This window comes from Nerophis ophidion, linkage group LG01 (genome assembly GCF_033978795.1).
Source record: "Nerophis ophidion isolate RoL-2023_Sa linkage group LG01, RoL_Noph_v1.0, whole genome shotgun sequence".
NCBI lineage: Eukaryota > Metazoa > Chordata > Actinopteri > Syngnathiformes > Syngnathidae > Nerophis > Nerophis ophidion.
In genome coordinates this window covers 39,789,618-39,808,812 of record NC_084611.1, presented here as the reverse complement: position 1 = coordinate 39,808,812, position 19,195 = coordinate 39,789,618, and the positions used below count along the sequence as shown (strand labels likewise).

At 36.0% G+C, this 19,195-nt stretch overlaps 1 protein-coding gene across 2 annotated transcripts in view; it reads left to right on the top strand.

Moving 5' to 3' along the window:
• The window catches only part of LOC133554206 (neurogenic locus notch homolog protein 1-like), a 129,042-nt gene that overhangs the window by 83,804 nt on the left and 26,043 nt on the right, over window positions 1-19,195 (top strand). For both annotated transcript variants that reach the window (XM_061902680.1, XM_061902675.1), the window contains 10 exons: window positions 3,258-3,403; window positions 3,491-3,604; window positions 5,335-5,454; window positions 8,222-8,374; window positions 8,453-8,681; window positions 8,857-9,058; window positions 11,177-11,330; window positions 11,402-11,586; window positions 14,727-14,859; window positions 15,002-15,259. In XM_061902680.1, coding sequence (XP_061758664.1) covers window positions 3,258-3,403; window positions 3,491-3,604; window positions 5,335-5,454; window positions 8,222-8,374; window positions 8,453-8,681; window positions 8,857-9,058; window positions 11,177-11,330; window positions 11,402-11,586; window positions 14,727-14,859; window positions 15,002-15,259 — 1,694 coding nt within the window. The remainder of the gene's footprint in view (window positions 1-3,257; window positions 3,404-3,490; window positions 3,605-5,334; window positions 5,455-8,221; window positions 8,375-8,452; window positions 8,682-8,856; window positions 9,059-11,176; window positions 11,331-11,401; window positions 11,587-14,726; window positions 14,860-15,001; window positions 15,260-19,195) is intronic.

The following is a 19,195-nucleotide window of genomic DNA, read 5'->3' as shown; positions in this document are numbered from 1 at the left end:
TCTGGTAAATGTGACACTAAGGGCATCATTTTAAAAACAGGCACTAAACAGCATGTGCAAAAAATAAAATTGTGTATACCAGGGGTCACCAACCTTTTTGAAACCAAGAGCTACTTCTTGGGTACTGATTAATGCGAAGGGCTACCAGTTTGATACACACTTAAATAAATTGCAAGAAATAGCCAATTTGCTCAATTTACCTTTAATAAATAAATCTATATGCATGAAAAAATGGGTATTTCTGTCTGTCATTCCGTCTTACATTTTTTTTCCTTTTACGGAAGGTTTTTTGTAGAGAATAAAGGATGAAAAAAACAACTTAATTGAACGGTTTAAAAGAGGAGAAAACACGAGGAAAATGAAAATTAAATTTTGAAACATAGTTTATCTTCAATTTCGACTCTTTAAAATTCAACCGAAAAAAATGAAGAGAAAACTAGCTAATTCGAATCTTTTTCAAAAAATTAAAAAAAGATTTTATGGAACATCATTAGTCATTTTTCCTGATCAAGATTAATTTTAGAATTTTGATGACATGTTTTAAATACGTTCAAATCCAATTTGAAATAAGATTTAAATGTGATTCTATAGATTTTCTAGATTTGCCAGAATGATTTTTTTGAATTTTAATCATAATAAGTTTGAAGAAATATTTCACAAATACTATTTGTCGAAAAAAAACAGAAGCTGAAATGAAGAATTAAATTAAAATGTATGTATTATTCGTTACAAAAAAAATAATAATAATTAAACATTGATTTAAATTGTCAGGAAAGAAGAGGAAGGAATTTAAAAGGTAAAAAGTTATATGTGTTTAAAAATCCTAAAATCATTTTTACGGTTGTATTTTTTGTATTTTTTTTCACTAAAATTGTCTTTCTGAAAGTTATAAGAAGCAAAATAAAAAAATAAATGAATTTGTTTAAACAAGTGAAGACCAAGTCTTTAAAATATTTTCTTGGATTTTCAAATTCTATTTGAGTTTTGTCTCTCTTAGAATGAAAAATGTCGAACAAAGCGAGACCAGCTTGCTAGTAAATAAATAAAATTTTAAAAATTGAGTTAGCTCAATGGTAAATGCTGCTATTTGAGCTATTTTTAGAACAGGCCAGTGGGCCACTCATCTGGTCCCGCGGGCACCACGTTGGTGACCCCTGGTGTATACTATAAGTGGGCATGTTGCGTATGATCTACTAAGATTATGTATACAATTGATAACTGGTATAGATTACCTTATTTAAATGAGGATTGTGTGTATACTATGTGGCTTTCACCATGGAGACACTCATTTGCTACACATTCATGTTATAATGCTCCTACCTGTTGCTATATTTTAAAAAATGCAGCAGATCTTTATGTACCACTTTTTGTGGGTATTGTAAAAGCAGTCTTGCAGTGCATCTACAATGGAACCCACTTTTTGTGTGCCATGGAAGATATTGGCACTCACTACGAGCGTGCACTTAAATATTCCAGGTGCAAGAAAATGCATATTGCAAAAAGTTTTTTTCATATAAATGAAAAAAGGAACATTATCAAAAAGACGCCAGAAGACACCAAAACACATGTTTGTTTTAATAAATCCCTTAAGTTATTAAGCAGCTATAAAATTATAAAAGGATATTGTTGAATAGACAACATGTCTAATATTTTGACACACCATATATGTTGACTATCTAAGATCTAAATACCACATGCTAATCAGCGTGTGCAAAAAAATAAAATAGCGTGTACTAAGAGTGGGCGTGTTGTATGTGATTTACTATTTACTATAGGGACGGCGTGGCGCAGTGGAAGAGTGGCCGTGCGCAACCCAAGGGTCCCTGGTTCAAATCCCACCTAGAACCAACCTCGTCACGTCCGTTGTGTCCTGAGCAAGACACTTCACCCTTGCTCCTGATGGGTGCTGGTTGGCGCCTTGCATGGCAGCTCCCTCCATCAGTGTGTGAATGTGTGTGTGAATGGGTAAATGTGGAAGTAGTGTCAAAGCGCTTTGAGTACCTTGAAGGTAGAAAAGCGCTATACAAGTACAACCCATTTATCATTTACTATTACCAGTGCATGTACAATTGAAAAGTGGTGCAGACCACCTTAATTAAACGAGGATTTTGCATGTGTACGAGGTTCTCATTTCCTGCACATTCATGGTATCAAGCTCCTCCTACCTGTGTGAGATGTGTTGAGCCAGCAGCACATATCTATCAGCTGTAACACTTTTTCTGAATCGCAATCCAGACAACAGAAACAAATGCACATATGAAACTTAATTCTGTGCGCAAAGCTGTGGATCGCAATACCAGCGCATTTGTGCCCCTGAAATGACTCAAACGCAAGAAAATGCATAATGAATTACGTCTTTTCAAGATGGAGATGTATTATAGTTATATTGTTCCTAAATTAAAGAAACATAAAACAACTTTAAAAAAAACGCCAGCAAATGACAAAACGCTTCAATTTAATTCATTAATCAGCTTCATAAGTCATCCAGCAGCTATACAATTATAAAAGGAAATTGCTTAATTGACGATATGACTAAAATTTTATATTTCTGTCAGTCAATAATGTTGACACACACACAAAAAGGACAGAGGATTCTCTGTCCATCGTGAAGTGAAGTGAATTATATTTATGTATTGATTTTTCTGTAGTGACTCAAAGCGCTTTACATAGTGAAAACCCAATATCTAATTTTTACATTTAAACCAGTGTGGGTGGCACTGGGAGCAGGGATCGAACCTGCAACCCTCAACCGAGCTATACCGCCCCCGTCGTCTGGTCCTGCAGCTGTGTGTGGAACTGTCAGTTTGCACATTCTTCTGACACATGCTAAATAAATTGCAAAACAGTGCTCCCAAAATTGTAATGAGTGTTAATAAATAATATTGTGTGTGCTAAATAATTATATTTGCATCTTTTTCATCCCAGTATTGCGGGCATTTTGCTGATCAGCAAATATTTTGCATGCTAATGAAGACAGAGACTCCAAATGGATTGCTCGCATTTTTCTGCACATTTAACAGACACAATCCACTTTGCACATGTTTAGTAGATCAGCTTTGCGTGTTGTATCAAGTCTGCATGTGTTTTAGTACACGCAAACCTTCAGTAAATTAGGCCATTAGGACGCAGCTGTTGCGCGAAAAAACACACAAAATGTCAGTCTTCATAAATCACACTGCGTGTTTGCATATTTAAGACTTTTTTTCCCCTTGAACATTAGCTTTATATGTGTTATTTTATCCTGTTTTTTATTCCAGATATAAATGCCTGTGCGACTCTGGTTGGAGCGGCAACAACTGCGACATCAACAACAACGAGTGCGAGTCCAATCCGTGCATGAACGGAGGCACATGCAAAGACATGACCAGCGGATACGTTTGCACCTGCCGCGCAGGCTTTACTGGTCAGTGTGTCTCGCACACACACCTTCAGTACCATCACTGTTTTCAAATGTGTGTGTGAGACGAGCTCTTTTTGTTTACGACGGCAGGACCAAACTGCCAAACCAACATCAACGAATGCGCCTCCAACCCCTGCCTCAACCAGGGGACGTGCATCGACGACGTGGCAGGCTATAAGTGCAACTGTATCCTGCCTTACACTGGTATGAAAATATTATTCTATGCACACACCTCAGTTCTGGCTTTTCTCCACTAAATGGTTGTTTCCTGCACTTGGGTTCTTTAACTTATTGGAAAAACAGGACAAAAAGTTGCCTTAAATGCCTGCTGAAATGAGATTTTCTTATTTAAAGGGGGATAGCAGGTCCATTCTATGTGTCATACTTGATAATTTCACAATATTGCCATATTTTTGCTGAAAGGATTTAGTTGAGAACATTGACGATAAAGTTCGCAACTTTTGGTCGCTAGTAAAAAAGCCTTGCCTTTACCGGAAGTAGCAGACGATATGCGCGTGACGTCACTGGTTGTAGAGCTCCTCACATCCTCACATTGTTTACTGTCATAGCCACCAGCAGCTAGAACGATTCGGACCGAGAAAGCGACAATTTCCCCATTAATTTGAGCGAGGATGAAAGATTCGTTGATGAGGATATTAAGAGTGAAGGACTTGGAAAAAAAAAGGCGAGGCCCGTGAGAGCAATTCAGATATTATTAGACAAATTTACGAGGATAATTCTGGAAAATCTCTTATCTGCCTATTGTGTTACTAGTGTTTTAGTGAGATTTTATAGTACCTGAAAGTCGGAGGGGTGTCTTCACGGGTGTGTTGACCGCAGTGTCTCCGGTGGGAGGAGGTAATAGTCCGCAGCTGCTGCGCTCATAACTACGGTAAGAGCCAACTTGTTACCACAATTTTCTCACCGAAACCTGCCGGTTGACATGTGTTCGGGATCCATGTTCGCTTGACCGCTCTGTTCCATAGTAAAGCTTCACCTTCGGGAATTTTAAACAAGGAAACATCGGCTGTGTTTGTGTGGCTAAAGGCTAAAAGCTTCCCACTTCCATCTTTCTACTTTGACTTCTCCATTATTAATTGAACAAATTGCAAAAGATTCAACAACACAGATGTCCAGAATACTGTGTAATTATGTGATTAAAGCAGACTACTTATAGCTTGGATCGGGCTGGAAAATAATCTCCGCTACAACCCGAGACGTCAAACGTACGCGTCATCATACCACAACGTTTTCAACAGGACACTTTGCGGGAAATTTAAAGTTGCAATTTAGTAAACTAAAAAGGCCGTATTGGCATGTGTTGCAATGTTAATATTTCATCATTGATATATAAACTATCAGACTGCTTTAAATTCAACAGCTTTCCATTAAAGACCCGCAGCAAAACTTCCTCAGCACTCTACGTCTCCAAACCTTTGACCTCCTGTGATACACGCATCCCTCCACACGAGAGCTGGGAAACATTTTCAGTACATCTCGCATGTTATTTGAGCAGATAGCAATGGGAAGTGGCGTTCTTGTATTTCATTTTGAGTCGTCTTTTTTTTTTTTGTTGTTGGAACAACTCACAGAGGACAAAAGTCTTCTGCCTGCGCTCGGGTGGGAACAGGTCGCTTGACACATTTCCTGTTTGCCTGCTTCCCGTCTCACAGAACAGCAAATGTCCTCACAATGGCCGGAAGCCACAGACTGCTTCCTGTACGAGACGTGCGTTGTGGAAAAAGATAGGGAAATGTCTCCGCAGGCCTCTAATAGTGACAGAACCCGGGGAAAATCCTGCGATAGCACCGATTGAAAGATGGTCTTCTTTCTTCGGGTTATCTACCGAGTTCACAACTGCTTTGTGATGTCACACAGTTCAAGTGGAGCATACCTTGTGATTAGGAATTTTTGTTATTGTGTGTTTGTTACAGGAGAGAACTGTGAAAGTGTCATGGCCCCTTGTAGCTCCAAACCTTGCAAACATGGGGGAGTGTGTCAGGAGTCTGAGGACTATCAAAGCTTTTCCTGCATCTGCCCGGAAGGATGGCAAGGTAAACACAACAATGATGTCATCTTCTAATGAGGCCTAATTGATAAGCATCTATATCAGGGGTTTACAAATTATGGGCCGCCGAAATCTTCAGTTTGGCCCCCAGACGTCACAAGTTTAACAAGACATCTGGCCTGCGGGGAGTCTACAGTTTCATTTAAACTAGATGTTTGTCAAATCAACTGCAACTTTGCTACCCTCATGTGGACAATTTGAGTATATCAGGTGAACGACTAAAGGTTTTAACAATTGATATTTGCATAGCATTTACTTTTATGAACCAATCCAAACAACCTTTCCTCAGGGCGCGAACTGCAACCAACACAAAAAGTAATAATATGTAATTATAATAATCATTAATTATACATCCATTATATTAATTTTATATATATATATATATATATGTATATATATATATATATATATATATATATATATATATGTATAATATAAATATTTATATATTAGGGCTGTGAATCTTTGGGTGTCCCACGATTCGATTCAATATCGATTCTTGGGGTCACGATTCGATAATATATTGATTTTTTTCGATTCAATTCGATTCTTGATTCAAAAACGATATTTTTCCGATTCAAAAGGATTCTGTATTCATTCAATACATAGGATTTCAGCAGGATCTACCCCAGTCTGCTGACATGCAAGCAGAGTTGTAGATTAAAAAAAAAAAAAAGCTTTTATAATTATAAAGGACAATGTTTTATCAACTGACTGCAATGATGTAAATTTGTTTAACTATTAAACAAACCAAAAATATGACTTATTTTATCTATGAAAATATTGGACACAGTGTGTTGTCAAGCTTATGAGATGTGATGCAAGTGTAAGCCGCTGTGACACTATTGTTCTTTTTTTTTACTTTTATAAATGTCTAATGATAATGTCAATGAAGGATTTGTAATCACTGCTATGCTGAAATTATAACTAATATTGATACTGTTGTTGATAATATTCATTTTTGTTTCACTACTTTTGGTTTGTTCTGTGTCATGTTTGTGTCTTCTCAATTTCTCTGTTTATTGCAGTTCTGAGTGTTGCTGGGTCGGGTTTGGTTTTGGAATGGGATTGCATTGTTATGGTATTGCTATGTAGTGGTTTGTTGGATTGATAAAAAAAATAATGAAATTAAAATTGAAAAAATAAATAAATAAAAAATCGATTTTTAAAAAATGAGAATCGATTTTGAATAGCACAACGTATTCGATTCGTATTATATACATACACCTATACATATATATATGTATATATATATATTTATATATATATATATATGTATATATATATATTTATATATATATATATATATATATATATATATATATATATATATATATATATATATATATATACACACACACATGCAGGCCACATTTTTTTAGCCCAATGAGGCCCCCAAGTCAAAAGATTTGACACCCCTAGTCTATATAATCACATGACATTTTAAACATTTTCTTTAGTGTAGCAGCAACAAAGTGATTGTGTGAAACGTCATCCAAGGGGACTTTCTTCTTGCCTCTGGTAACTTAGAAGTGACATTGTAGCAATTTCATTGTCATTGTTAGGTACGCTAATATGCTGCATCACAGTTGTTAGAAATAAGTGTTACAGGAGCACTGCAAAAAGTCAGTGTTCAAAAACAAGAAAAAAAATACAAAAATTAGGGGTATTTTACTTGAACTAAGCAAAATGATCTGCCAATATAACAAGAAAATTTGGCTTGTCAAGGCTTTCCAAAACAAGTAAAATTAGCTAACTTCATTGAACCCAAAAATACCTTAAAATAAGTATATTTTCACTAATAACAAGTGCACTTTTATTGGTAGGAAAAAAATTGAGACCTCTTTGTTCAATATGTTGAAAAATATTCTTAAATTAGGTAAATGCTAATGCCATTATCTTGACATATTGATATGCGCTCGGCATTACATTTCTTGAAACTAGCAAACTTACGCTAAAAACTAATTTATTTTTGTTAATGGAAGGCAACAAGGCAACCGCTTGTTACTCTCGTGGTCTCCTAGCCGCTCAGGCAAATCATATTGTCTAAAAATACATTTTTCCATCGACAACATGACATCATCACGCCAAGTGCGTGCTCTTTCAGTCAGTTAGTGCGCATTTATACAGCCCGGCCCCCATCCAGAAATGTTTTATATGTAATGTTGAACAATTTATCTGAATGTGCATGAACTATTTCTGTTCAAAATTGTTAGAAATGTTAAATGTTAAAATATTATCTGTCTGTTTAATGTACTGTGGCAACTGTACTTGTATATGAGTACGTATTTTCTATTGTTTCATTGAAAATAAAACAGCAAAGTCCATTTGGCTGTCATCTGTTTTAATTATGAGACAAAATTGTGTCAAAGTCGTGATTTTTTTTTTCATGCTTAAAATAAGAAATTATTACTTTAAAAAAATGTGTTTCATACTTGTGAGTGTTGATGACAGAGCTTTGCATCAGTTGATATTCTGGTTTTAAGCATGTTTTACTCAATATAGCTCATAAAATCTCAGCAACAAGCTGTGGTATCTTACTGAGATAATTTAGAACCAAAGCCCTTAAAACAAGCAAAACACTCTAATATAAAATTTGCTTAGTGAAAAGAATCATCTTATCAGACAGAAAATAAGCAACTATCACCCCTTATATGAGATATTTCATCTTAATTAGATTTCAGTTTTTGCAGCGAGGAGTTCTTATTTGCAGGGTTTCTTATTAATTGTGTGTCTCTCTAATGTATTTTCAGGGCAAACCTGCGAGGTGGACATTAAAGAGTGTGTAAAAAAACCCTGCCGTAATGGTGCTACTTGCCAGAACACCATGGGAAGTTACCGCTGCGGCTGCAAACCGGGCTTCACCGGGCGCAACTGTGAAACTGACATTGACGACTGCAAGCCCAGTAAGCTCTCTTGTCTGTCTTCCTGTCATTCTGAAATAGGTCTTCAACAAAATCAAAAAACTGTTTCCCTTTCTTCAGATCCATGCAGTAACGGAGGCCTGTGTGAGGACGAGGTGGACGGATTCTTGTGCACGTGCCAGCCAGGCTTTCGAGGCAACACGTGCGACGAAGACATCAACGAGTGTGAGAGCAACCCGTGCAAGAACGGAGCCAACTGCACGGACTGTGTCAACAGTTACACCTGCACCTGCCCGCCAGGCTTCAGTGGAATCCACTGTGAAAACAACACTCCTGACTGCACAGAGAGGTATGGCACAAAGCTTTTCTTGTCCACTGCTGCCCCCTCTGGTGAAATACTCTATTAAAACAGCATAAACTTCAATATAGACTGCATTTTAAACTGTATGGTCTTGTTGAACTTTTTTTAGATAATTATGATTATGTAATTTCAATGCATTTTTCGCGCCTTTTTTTGTCTGAAGCTCCTGTTTTAACGGCGGGACATGTGTGGATGGCATCAACACCTTCACTTGCTTGTGCCCATCTGGCTTCACTGGCAGCTACTGTCAGCACGACATCAACGAGTGCGACTCCAGACCCTGCCTGAATGGCGGCACCTGCCAGGACAGCTATGGCACCTACAAGTGCACCTGTCCTCACGGCTACACGGGACTCAACTGTCAGGTAGGTGCAGTGAACTGTGTGTTTACAGTAGAAATGTCCGATAATATCGGGCTGCCGATATTATCGACCGATAAATGCTTTAAAATGTAATATTGGAAATTATCAGTTTCAAAAATCCAATATCGATAAAAGCTGTACAGAGTTGTACACGGACGTAAGGAGAAGTACAGAGCGCCAATAAACCATAGAGGTCATTGTCCAGTCACATAATACCTATGGATTTTTACACACACACAAGTGAATGCAAGGCATACTTGGTCAAAAGCCATACAGGTCACACTGAGGGTGACCTTATAAACAACTTTAACACTGTTACAAATATGCGGCACACTGTGAACCCACACCAAACAAGAATGACAAACACATTTCGGGAGAGCATCCGCAACGTAACACAACATAAACACAACAGAACAAATACCCAGAACCCCCCTTGCAGCACTAACTCTTCCGCGACGCTACAATATACCCCGCCCACCTCAGCCTCCTCATGCTCTCTCGGGAAGAGCATGTCTCAAATTCCAAGCTGCTGTTTTAAGGCATGTTAAAAAAAATAATGCACTTTGTAACTTCAATAAATTAAAGCTGGAAGCAGGGATGGACGGGACCGCTTTGGCTGCTGCCCCTGCGACCCAAGCCCAGATAAGCGTTAGCTAGCCGGCAGCCATCTTAACAAATATTTCACACGAGGGCGAAGCAAAACTAATGTTAATATTATTCAAATATTGTGTCACTGGCGCGTTTATGCCATTTATAAGATTACATACTGATTGCGGTAGGGGGAAAAAAGGAAAAAAAACGTCTAGCTCTCTGTGTGAGCGCACGGTGGCCATCTTAGAAATGTTTTTTAGCGCAGCGGTTCTTTGAAGGCTAATTCAATCAAAACCTAACCATTCATTGTCTTTACCGTAAAATAAAAAGTGCAGATGGCCTTAAAACGCCACAACAGTCAGGCACCATATGTAAGTACCCAAAATAAAGAATGTCGGACAGTTGTTTTTACGATATGCAGGCAAACGACAACTTTAAAACATACCGGCTTAGCGACGGCACCTGGCAGCCATCTTTGTATAGACGATCACAGCTCCTCCCCCACGAATGTTGGTGCGTGCGCAAGAGCAGCAGACGGTAGGGGAAAAAAACGTCTCCCTCACTGTGTCTGCGCACGGCGGCCATCTTTGAAATGGTTTTCAGCGCAGCGGTTCTTTGAAGGCTGATGAAATCAAAACCGTAGCAGTGATTAAAACTATTTCATCAACTTTTAATCAGAAGGGTTCAATCTCTCTTCTGTTGCTTATTTGCAGCCGAAACGACAAACGGCCTAAGAGGAGGTAATGTTTGCGAAAAAAAATTTGCCAACTTTTGTATTGAAGGGGAAATTGCAAGATTCCTGTTGATTTTAGCTGGGAGGTAAGAATGTATGAAATATAGTTCTAACTGAGACCTACGTAGTGGTTTTTGTTTCATGTTTCTACGGTGTTCCTACTGGAAGTTAGAGAAAGTTTTGTCTGTGTTTTCTTCCTAGGGGGCGCTAGAGCGCAATTTTGAGTTTTGGGTTTTGATTTTTTGATTAGATCGCAATTTTCGCCAGTCCTGATGTGTGTGTCAAATTTGGTGAGTTTTGAAGAATGTTAAGGGGGTCAAATTGAAGCTCAAAGAGGCGGCGGTATAATAAAGAATAATAATAAAACCTTAGAAATTCAATAGGGTCCTCTGTCCCAAAGGGACATCGGTCCCTAAAAAGAGGCGGCAGTATAATAAAGAATAATAATAAAACCTTAGAAATTCAATCGGGTCCTCTGTCCCAAAGGGACATCGGTCCCTAAATATGGCAGTGCCATGTTGGCATTTTTTCCCATAACTTAAGTTGATTTAATTTGGAAAACCTTGTTACATTGTTTAATGCATCCAGCGGGGCATCACAACAACATTTGTCATAATAATGTGTTTTTTTCCACAACTGTATATATGGGTATCGGTTAATATCGGAATCGGTAAATAAGAGTTGGACAATATCGGAATTTCGGATACCGGCAAAAAAAACGTTATCGGACATCATTAGTTTACAGTGTTTTGTTTTTTATTGCATGTTTTATTGAATGTTGCGTATCCCTACGTTAGAATCTGGTGCGCTGGTGCGACTCGTCGCCTTGTAAGAACGGGGGCACCTGCTGGCAAAGGGGGACCACTTACAGCTGCGAGTGCCAGACTGGTTGGGCGGGGGTCTACTGCGACATACCGAGTGTCTCCTGCGAGGTCGCAGCCAAACAGAGAGGTAACGCCGTTCATTTCTTGTGTATGTGTTTTTCAACTCCTTAACTTAACAACCTACTCTTGTGCCTACAGGGGTCGATGTCGCCAATCTGTGTCGTAACTCAGGCCAGTGTCTGGATGCCGGGAACGTCCACCGGTGCCACTGCCAGGTTGGTTACACGGGAAGCTACTGCGAAGAGCAGGTGGATGAATGCACCCCCAACCCTTGTCAAAATGGAGCGTCGTGTACGGACTTTCTGGGAGGATATTCATGCAAGGTGAGGAACCAGTGCAAGATTAAATATTGAAGGAACCTTATTTGGCATTTTAAACTTGGGTCAAAACGGCCTTGAGGCACTGCAACGATTGGTTGATTCATTTGATTAGAAGAAGCTTTGATTAATCGTTAAATGAGTGTAACTAATACAAATTATTAAATACAAACTGGATGGAGTGCCTGGAACTTTAATTAAAAGTTTTTTTCAAAGACATGAGGGCATCTGAGAACATTTTCACATATATGCAGTTTGTATGTTAATGCTAATGAGTTGTCCAAATAGCAAACACAACTCTTTCAAGGAATGCCTTCTAAATTCTTTGTGTGAAATTGTTGCAGAATGTGCTTTATTCTTTATTATTTGAATGTCAATGACTGCGCTGATGAATGGTCATACTTTGCCTTTTTGTTTACCTTGGTTGTCACCCTAATTTATTACCTTTTTTTAAGTTATGCTCAGTTTTTATGTATACAATATATATATATATATATATATATATATATATATATATATATGAGTGTGTGTGTATGTATATATATATACATATATATATATACATACATATATATATATGTATATATATATATATATATGATTATCTAAATCAATATCTTTATTATATTTGACTTTTTATCATCCTACTTTTGTTGATGTGAATTTGTTTAAAAAAAAGAATGAAGGTTATTGCAAGCGGTACAATTTTTGGTTTATTTTCACTATTTTATAGGGTGTATTCAATTAATCGAACAAACTATTTGATGGATTATTTGATAACTTAAATATTCGATTGCTGCAGCCCCATTGCGTGTTAGAGCCATGTGATTCCTCTTTGCCAATCAGTAAAGAAGGGTATCATAACAAGAAGGTACCATTAAATGTAATGGAATTACTAATATATATATATATATATATATATATATATATATATATATATATATATATATATATTAGGGCTGGGCAACGATTAAAAATTTTAATCGAAGTTAATCGCCCAATTTCTCCGATTAATCGCGATTAACTACATTGTATACGCAAAGCCCAATAATGAATTCAAAAGTAGTGTGTAGTGCACCTTTATTGGAATATTCTCCCACATGAACAAAAGCGCCAAAACATTTGTTGTGCAAACACAATTTAAATCAGTACTTGTTAAACAGTAGCAGTTAAATAGCATATTTTATGAAAATCAACTCAAAAAATTCTAATACAAACATTTAAGCTTATTGCCACTGCCAGGGTATTTAAGTTATCCTGTTTGTTATGGAAAATAAATATAATCCACATACAAATCTCTGAGCCACAATCATAACATCCGAACAGGCAATTTCTGAGGTAACAGCAGAAACATTTTTTTTATCAGGGATCTTATGTTTAAAAAACCTACATTATAGGTAGTGGGCTGTTTTAGGGAATTTTTGATCAAATTATCTGTAGTAGCAATATTAATAATGTTGGGTTTATTATGCGTAGTGCACTTAAAAAAATTATGACCATATCTAGGAATTGATATGACGGGAATTTTCCGATTGTTTGCTTGGTGCTTTGATAAACTGAACGCATCATATACATGGTACTATATTGTGATGTTATGAGGCAGGGAATAAAAGAACTACCCTACCCATCATGCAACAGGAGTGACGAGCATGCGCGGTAGCCCGGTATGGGTTGCGTGTTGCCATGACGGCATCTTGTATGTTGTGATATGCACGCTCTGAAAGCAAACGTTAAGAACTCAGCCAACACTCCTCGTCTGCATTATTCATAAATAGACAGACACCACATATACTCCGCTGCTTCACAGGCCGCTGGATGTAGCCGGCAAAGTATTCCCATGCTAGCTAGCCGATCCAGCAAGCACGCGTCATTCAGTCCAAAACGGCCCGATCTATCCACATCCAGAATTGTCTGGCGGTCGTAAGTGATCCCGGAGTGACCACGCTGTAAGCCAGCCATGAAATTTGCTGAATTGTCCGGTATTTTTGCCAAATGTTCCATCTTTACCAAGAGCCCCTCGACGCCGAAGCCCGTCCGGGCGTCGCCATCTTATTAAGAAAAGGCGTTAACAAAATAAAAGCATGTAAACAACATACGCAAACGTGCGATAAAATATTTGTCGGCGTTAAAAGATTGATGAGTTAACTCGTAATTAACGCATTAACTTGCCCACCCCTAATATATGACAAAAAAGTAGAATTAGTATTGTTGCAGTTAGAATAATAATAATATATATATATATATACATATAGTCATACATATAGACATATATATATATATATATGTCTATATGTATATGTATATATATATACATATATATAACTATGTATATTTATATATATATGTCTATATGTATTGATCTATATTTGTCTATATGTATATATATATATATATATACCTATGTATATAAATATATATATGTCTATATGTATTGATCTATATTTGTCTATATGTATATATATATGTATATATATATATATATATATATATATATATATACCTATGTATATAAATATCTATATATGTCTGTATATATGTCGATATGTGTATATATACAGTATATATGTCTATATGCATATATATATGTACATATATATTTGTCTATATGTATATATATATATATATATATATGTCTATATATATATATATGTCTATATGTGTATATATACAGTATATTTGTATATGCATATATGATTGATATATATATATATATATATATATGTATATATAAATATATATATATATATATATATATATAAATATATATATATATATATATATATATATATATATATATAATTTTTATTTTTTTGGCACAGATACAGTAGGGTAGTAGTGCCGTTGTGCAAGCCTCCATTAGATCAAAAATGTGTTGTATTTATTTTAAAAGCTACCTTAGTTGATCAGATACATGTTTTAGTGTCACTGCAATAAACACAAGACAGTCCTAATGAACAGGCCTATTTATAAACAGCATCCACCTCCAGAAATGGTAATCTCCCCTCAATAAAGGATAGGCCGGTCTTGGCAGTATAGAGACCAGAGGGAAAAAAACGCCAGGTAATCAAAATCTTTGTTTCATGTCAGCTATCGATTGAACTCTTCCCTTCTCGTCTTCTTTTTCTTCCTCCTCCTTGGCGTCACAGTGCATGCCAGGCTTCGTAGGGACCAACTGCTCGGACGAGATCAATGAGTGTTTCTCCCAGCCGTGCCAGAACGGGGGTACCTGCATTGACCTGATCAATACCTACAAATGCTCCTGTCCCCGAGGGACCCAAGGTCAGCAGGCCCAACACACACACACCACTTGCCAGCCTCTCCTCACTTAATTAATTAGGAAAATCCCCCTGTCATCTTTCCTGTATTCAATTATCCTGCAAAATATGTCAAAATTGTTCCCGATTCCCTGTCCCTACACTAGGCGTCAACTGCGAGATCAACATTGATGACTGCACCCCGTTTGCCGATCCCATCACCAAAGAGCCCAAGTGTTTTAACCAAGGGAAATGTGTGGACGGGGTAGGGGGCTACCACTGCATCTGCCCGCCAGGATACGTGGGAGAGCGGTGCGAGGGGGACGTCAACGAGTGTCTATCCAACCCCTGCGACCCGCGGGGCACACACAGATGCATCCAGTTAGCCAACAACTACCGCTGCGAGTGTCGCACCGGATTCACTGGTACAAAAACACACCCACACACTCTGTATCGGCGCTGTTTGGTGGCATTTTTTCATTTATGGATTTTGTTCATATGTGGGGATAAAAGGGATGTATTTTTGCGTGCATGTTTTTAGTTGGTTTGGTATAAGCCCTGCTGATTTTAAATAAAATCAAACACAATATTGCCGAGTTCAAATCAATTCCCAGTTCATGTGACAACTCTATTGATTTGAAATCATAAGCAAACGGAATTGCATTACACAACTGGCGGATAAACATGATCTGTTAAAACTGTCATCTGATTAAGTTCCTAAATTATTTATTATAAGAGCACAAGTATATGTCATACAATTAAACACATATTAATTTGGTCCGTAGCACAGTCATTTTGTATTTAATCTAATTAATAATATATGTATGTATATATATGTGTGTGTGTGTATATATATATATATATATATATATATATATAGTGAACAACAGGCTGAATAAGTGTACGTTATATGATGCATAAATAAGCAACTGAGAAGGTGCCTGGTATGTTAACATAAATATTAGGGCAAGAGTCATTCAAATAACTATAACATACAGAACATGCTATACGTTCACCAAACAATTCCTAATTGCTAAATCCCATGAAATCTTATACGTCTAGTCTCTTACGTGAATGAGATCAATTTTATTATTTGATATTTTACGGTAATGTGTTAATAATTTCACACATAAGTCACTCCTGAGTATAAGTCGCAACCCCGGCCAAACTATGAAAAAAAACTGAAACTTTTAGTCCGAATAATACAGTAATTTGTTTTATAATTTGCATCACTATTTTTTATACCGTGTTTCTCCCAGGGCCGTATTTGGCCCACCACAATTTATGTAGTTAGGTCTTAAACCCATCCATCCATCCCTTTTCTACCGCTTGTTCCTTTTTGGTGTCGCGGAGGGTGCTGGAGCCTATCTCAGCTGCAATTGGTCGGAAGGCAAGGTACACCCTTGACAAGTCGCTACCTCATCGCAGAGGTCTTAATTTTTCTTACTAAAATTGTTCTTTCAATTTTGACGAAAAAAATGCATGTACTGCATTTTTTTTTTCAGTTTCAGTTTATTTTCAGTCTAACAAAAACATATTCAAACATGGATCACGATTCAAAAATGAATAACATGACTGAAACAGGCAGAAGCAAAAAAGTTTATATGCCCTACATAAAATTGTTTACATTCAATTAAGTTACCTTTTCTAATAATTTTGTAATACAAAAAGAAATATAGTCATTCAGCATTTACATTTAAGTTGCCCTTTAACAAATAATACAAAAATATGTACTTACACACATGCACTTTTTTGTACATAGATAAACATACATACCTTTTAAATACAACATTTAACCAAACAAACATACATTTCTAGTTCACATAACTTTTTAAAATACATTGTGACATGTTCTTTTTGAAATTAAATACTGAGTCACTCATTTTTATTTCCTTACCAACAGAATTCCACAAATTAACACCGAGAACCGATAAACATCTACGTTTAACAACTAATCTTGCTTTTGGTAAAATAAACTTAGATTCATCTCTTAGATTGTATTTGCTGGTCTGTAGAGAGAAGTATTTTTGAATTCCTTCTGGAAGAGTATTTATTTTTGCTTTGAACATTATCTGTATTATTTTATAATAAACAATATCTTGAAATTTCATAAGTTTTGATTTAACAAATAATGGATGGGTATGGTCATAATATCCTGCTTTGTTTATTAGCCGTACAGCTTTTTTTTGCAGCAAAACAATATCATTAATTATGGTTTTAAAAGTGGTTCCCCAGAGTTTTACACAGTATGTCATGTATGGAAGTATCAAAGTATAATAAATTGTTAACAAAGAATTATAATTAAGTAATTATTTTGTTTTATACAAAACACCAAGTGTTTTTGATATGTTTGTTTTTATATAATTTACATGTTGTCTCCATGATAATTTATAATCAATTATAACTCCCAAAAACTTAGTATCAAAGACACGCTCAATTTTATCTCCATTTATTTTAATATTTACTTCATTAGATACCTCAGTTTTGGTACCAAATATCATAAATTTAGTTTTAGCAATATTAAGTGATAATTTATCCATATCAAACCAGTTTTTAAGCACTGTCATTTCTTGTTCTATTTTTACCAAAAGTTCATAAAAAAATTTTCCAGAACAAAGGATGGTTGTATCATAAGCAAACATAAAAAATGTTAAGAAACTTGATGCATCACAAAAATCATTAATGAAAAATGTAAATAACTTAGGACCAATTATAGAACCCTGAGGAATTCCACAAACTATATTTTTAAATCCAGATATTGTATTATCCACCTGAACACATTGTTTTCTATTTTCTAGATAGCTCTTGATCCAGGACAGAGCTGTCCCTCGGATGCCGTACTTATCCAACTTATTTATTAACTGTCTGTGGTCAATGGTATCGAAGGCCTTTTTTAAATCAATATAGATGGCTATTGTAAATTCATCATTATCCATAGCAGTACTAACCTCCTCTAGCATATGCATTACTGCATACGTAGTTGTTAGATTTTCCCTAAAACCATACTGCTGCTGCTTAAGCAAGGTGTTTTTTTCCAGAAAATTATTTAACTGTTTTGTAAAAAGCTTTTCTAAAATTTTGGAAAATTGAGTGAGTATTGAGATCGGTCTATAATTTTCCATAAGATGCTTATTTCCGTTTTTAAAAACAGGAATAACCTTTGCTATCTTCATATCATCTGGGAAGTATCCACACTGGAATGATTGATTACATATGTGACCCAATGGCTTAGCAATTAAATGAATACATTCTTTAATAATTACCATATCTATGTGATGTATGTCTGTAGATGTTTTACTTTTAAAGGCTCTTACTGTTTGAATTATATCCACTTCTGTTACTCCACTCAAAAACATTGATTTTAAATTAGGGTTTATTGTGTTTTTAGTCAAGCCTGTGTCCTCATAAACAGGTATTTTTTCTGCAAGTGCAGGGCCCATCTTAACAAAATAGTCATTAAATTCTTCCACTATTATTTCTTTTTTGTTTAGTTTTACATTATTATCATTCATAAAGTAGCTCGGAGTCTCATGATTTTTACATCTATTACCTAAAACCTGGTTGATTGTGTTCCACGTTTGTTTAATATTATTTTTGCTATCTTCAAATTTCTCGTTATAATAACTTTTCTTTTGATTTCATAGAATAGAAGTCAACTTGTTTTTATAAATTTTATACTCCCTTTCATTTTGTTCAGTTTTATTTTTTAAGTAACTATCATACAGAGCATTTTTTCTATTGGATGCCATTACTAGACCCTTCGTCATCCAAGGCTTATTTTTACTCACTTTCTTTAGTGTGGACTTCACGACTGGACAGCAGGAATTATAAAGTTCTAACCATTTAAACAGAAATGCCCTGTATGAATCATTACAATTTTCAACATACACCCCTTCCCAGAAACATTTTGAAAGCTCATTCTTAAATGCTTGTATTCTTTCAGGTGTCCTTGATCTTGTTAATTTGAACAATGTTTTTTGTGTTATATTATTTGCAATCATACTTTGAATATTCACAAACACTGGAAAATGATCTGTGATGTCACTAAGAAGTATTCCACCTGTAGTTATGTCATGGATATTTGTAAAAATATTGTCAATGAGGGTAGCACATTCTCGCGTTATTCTGCTTGGTTTATCAATTATTGGTTGCAAACCATAAGTAAACATTCCATTCATAAAGTTATTAGTTGGTTTATGGGTTCTCCATTTTAATAAATCAAAATTGAAATCTCCACACACAAAGACACATTTCTTGTTAGCTAGTTTTCCAAGTACTTTTAGTAGGCTGTCATGGAAAAGCTCTACATGTGACCCAGGTGTCCTATAAATACAACTCAAATATGCACTACGTTCGTTGTT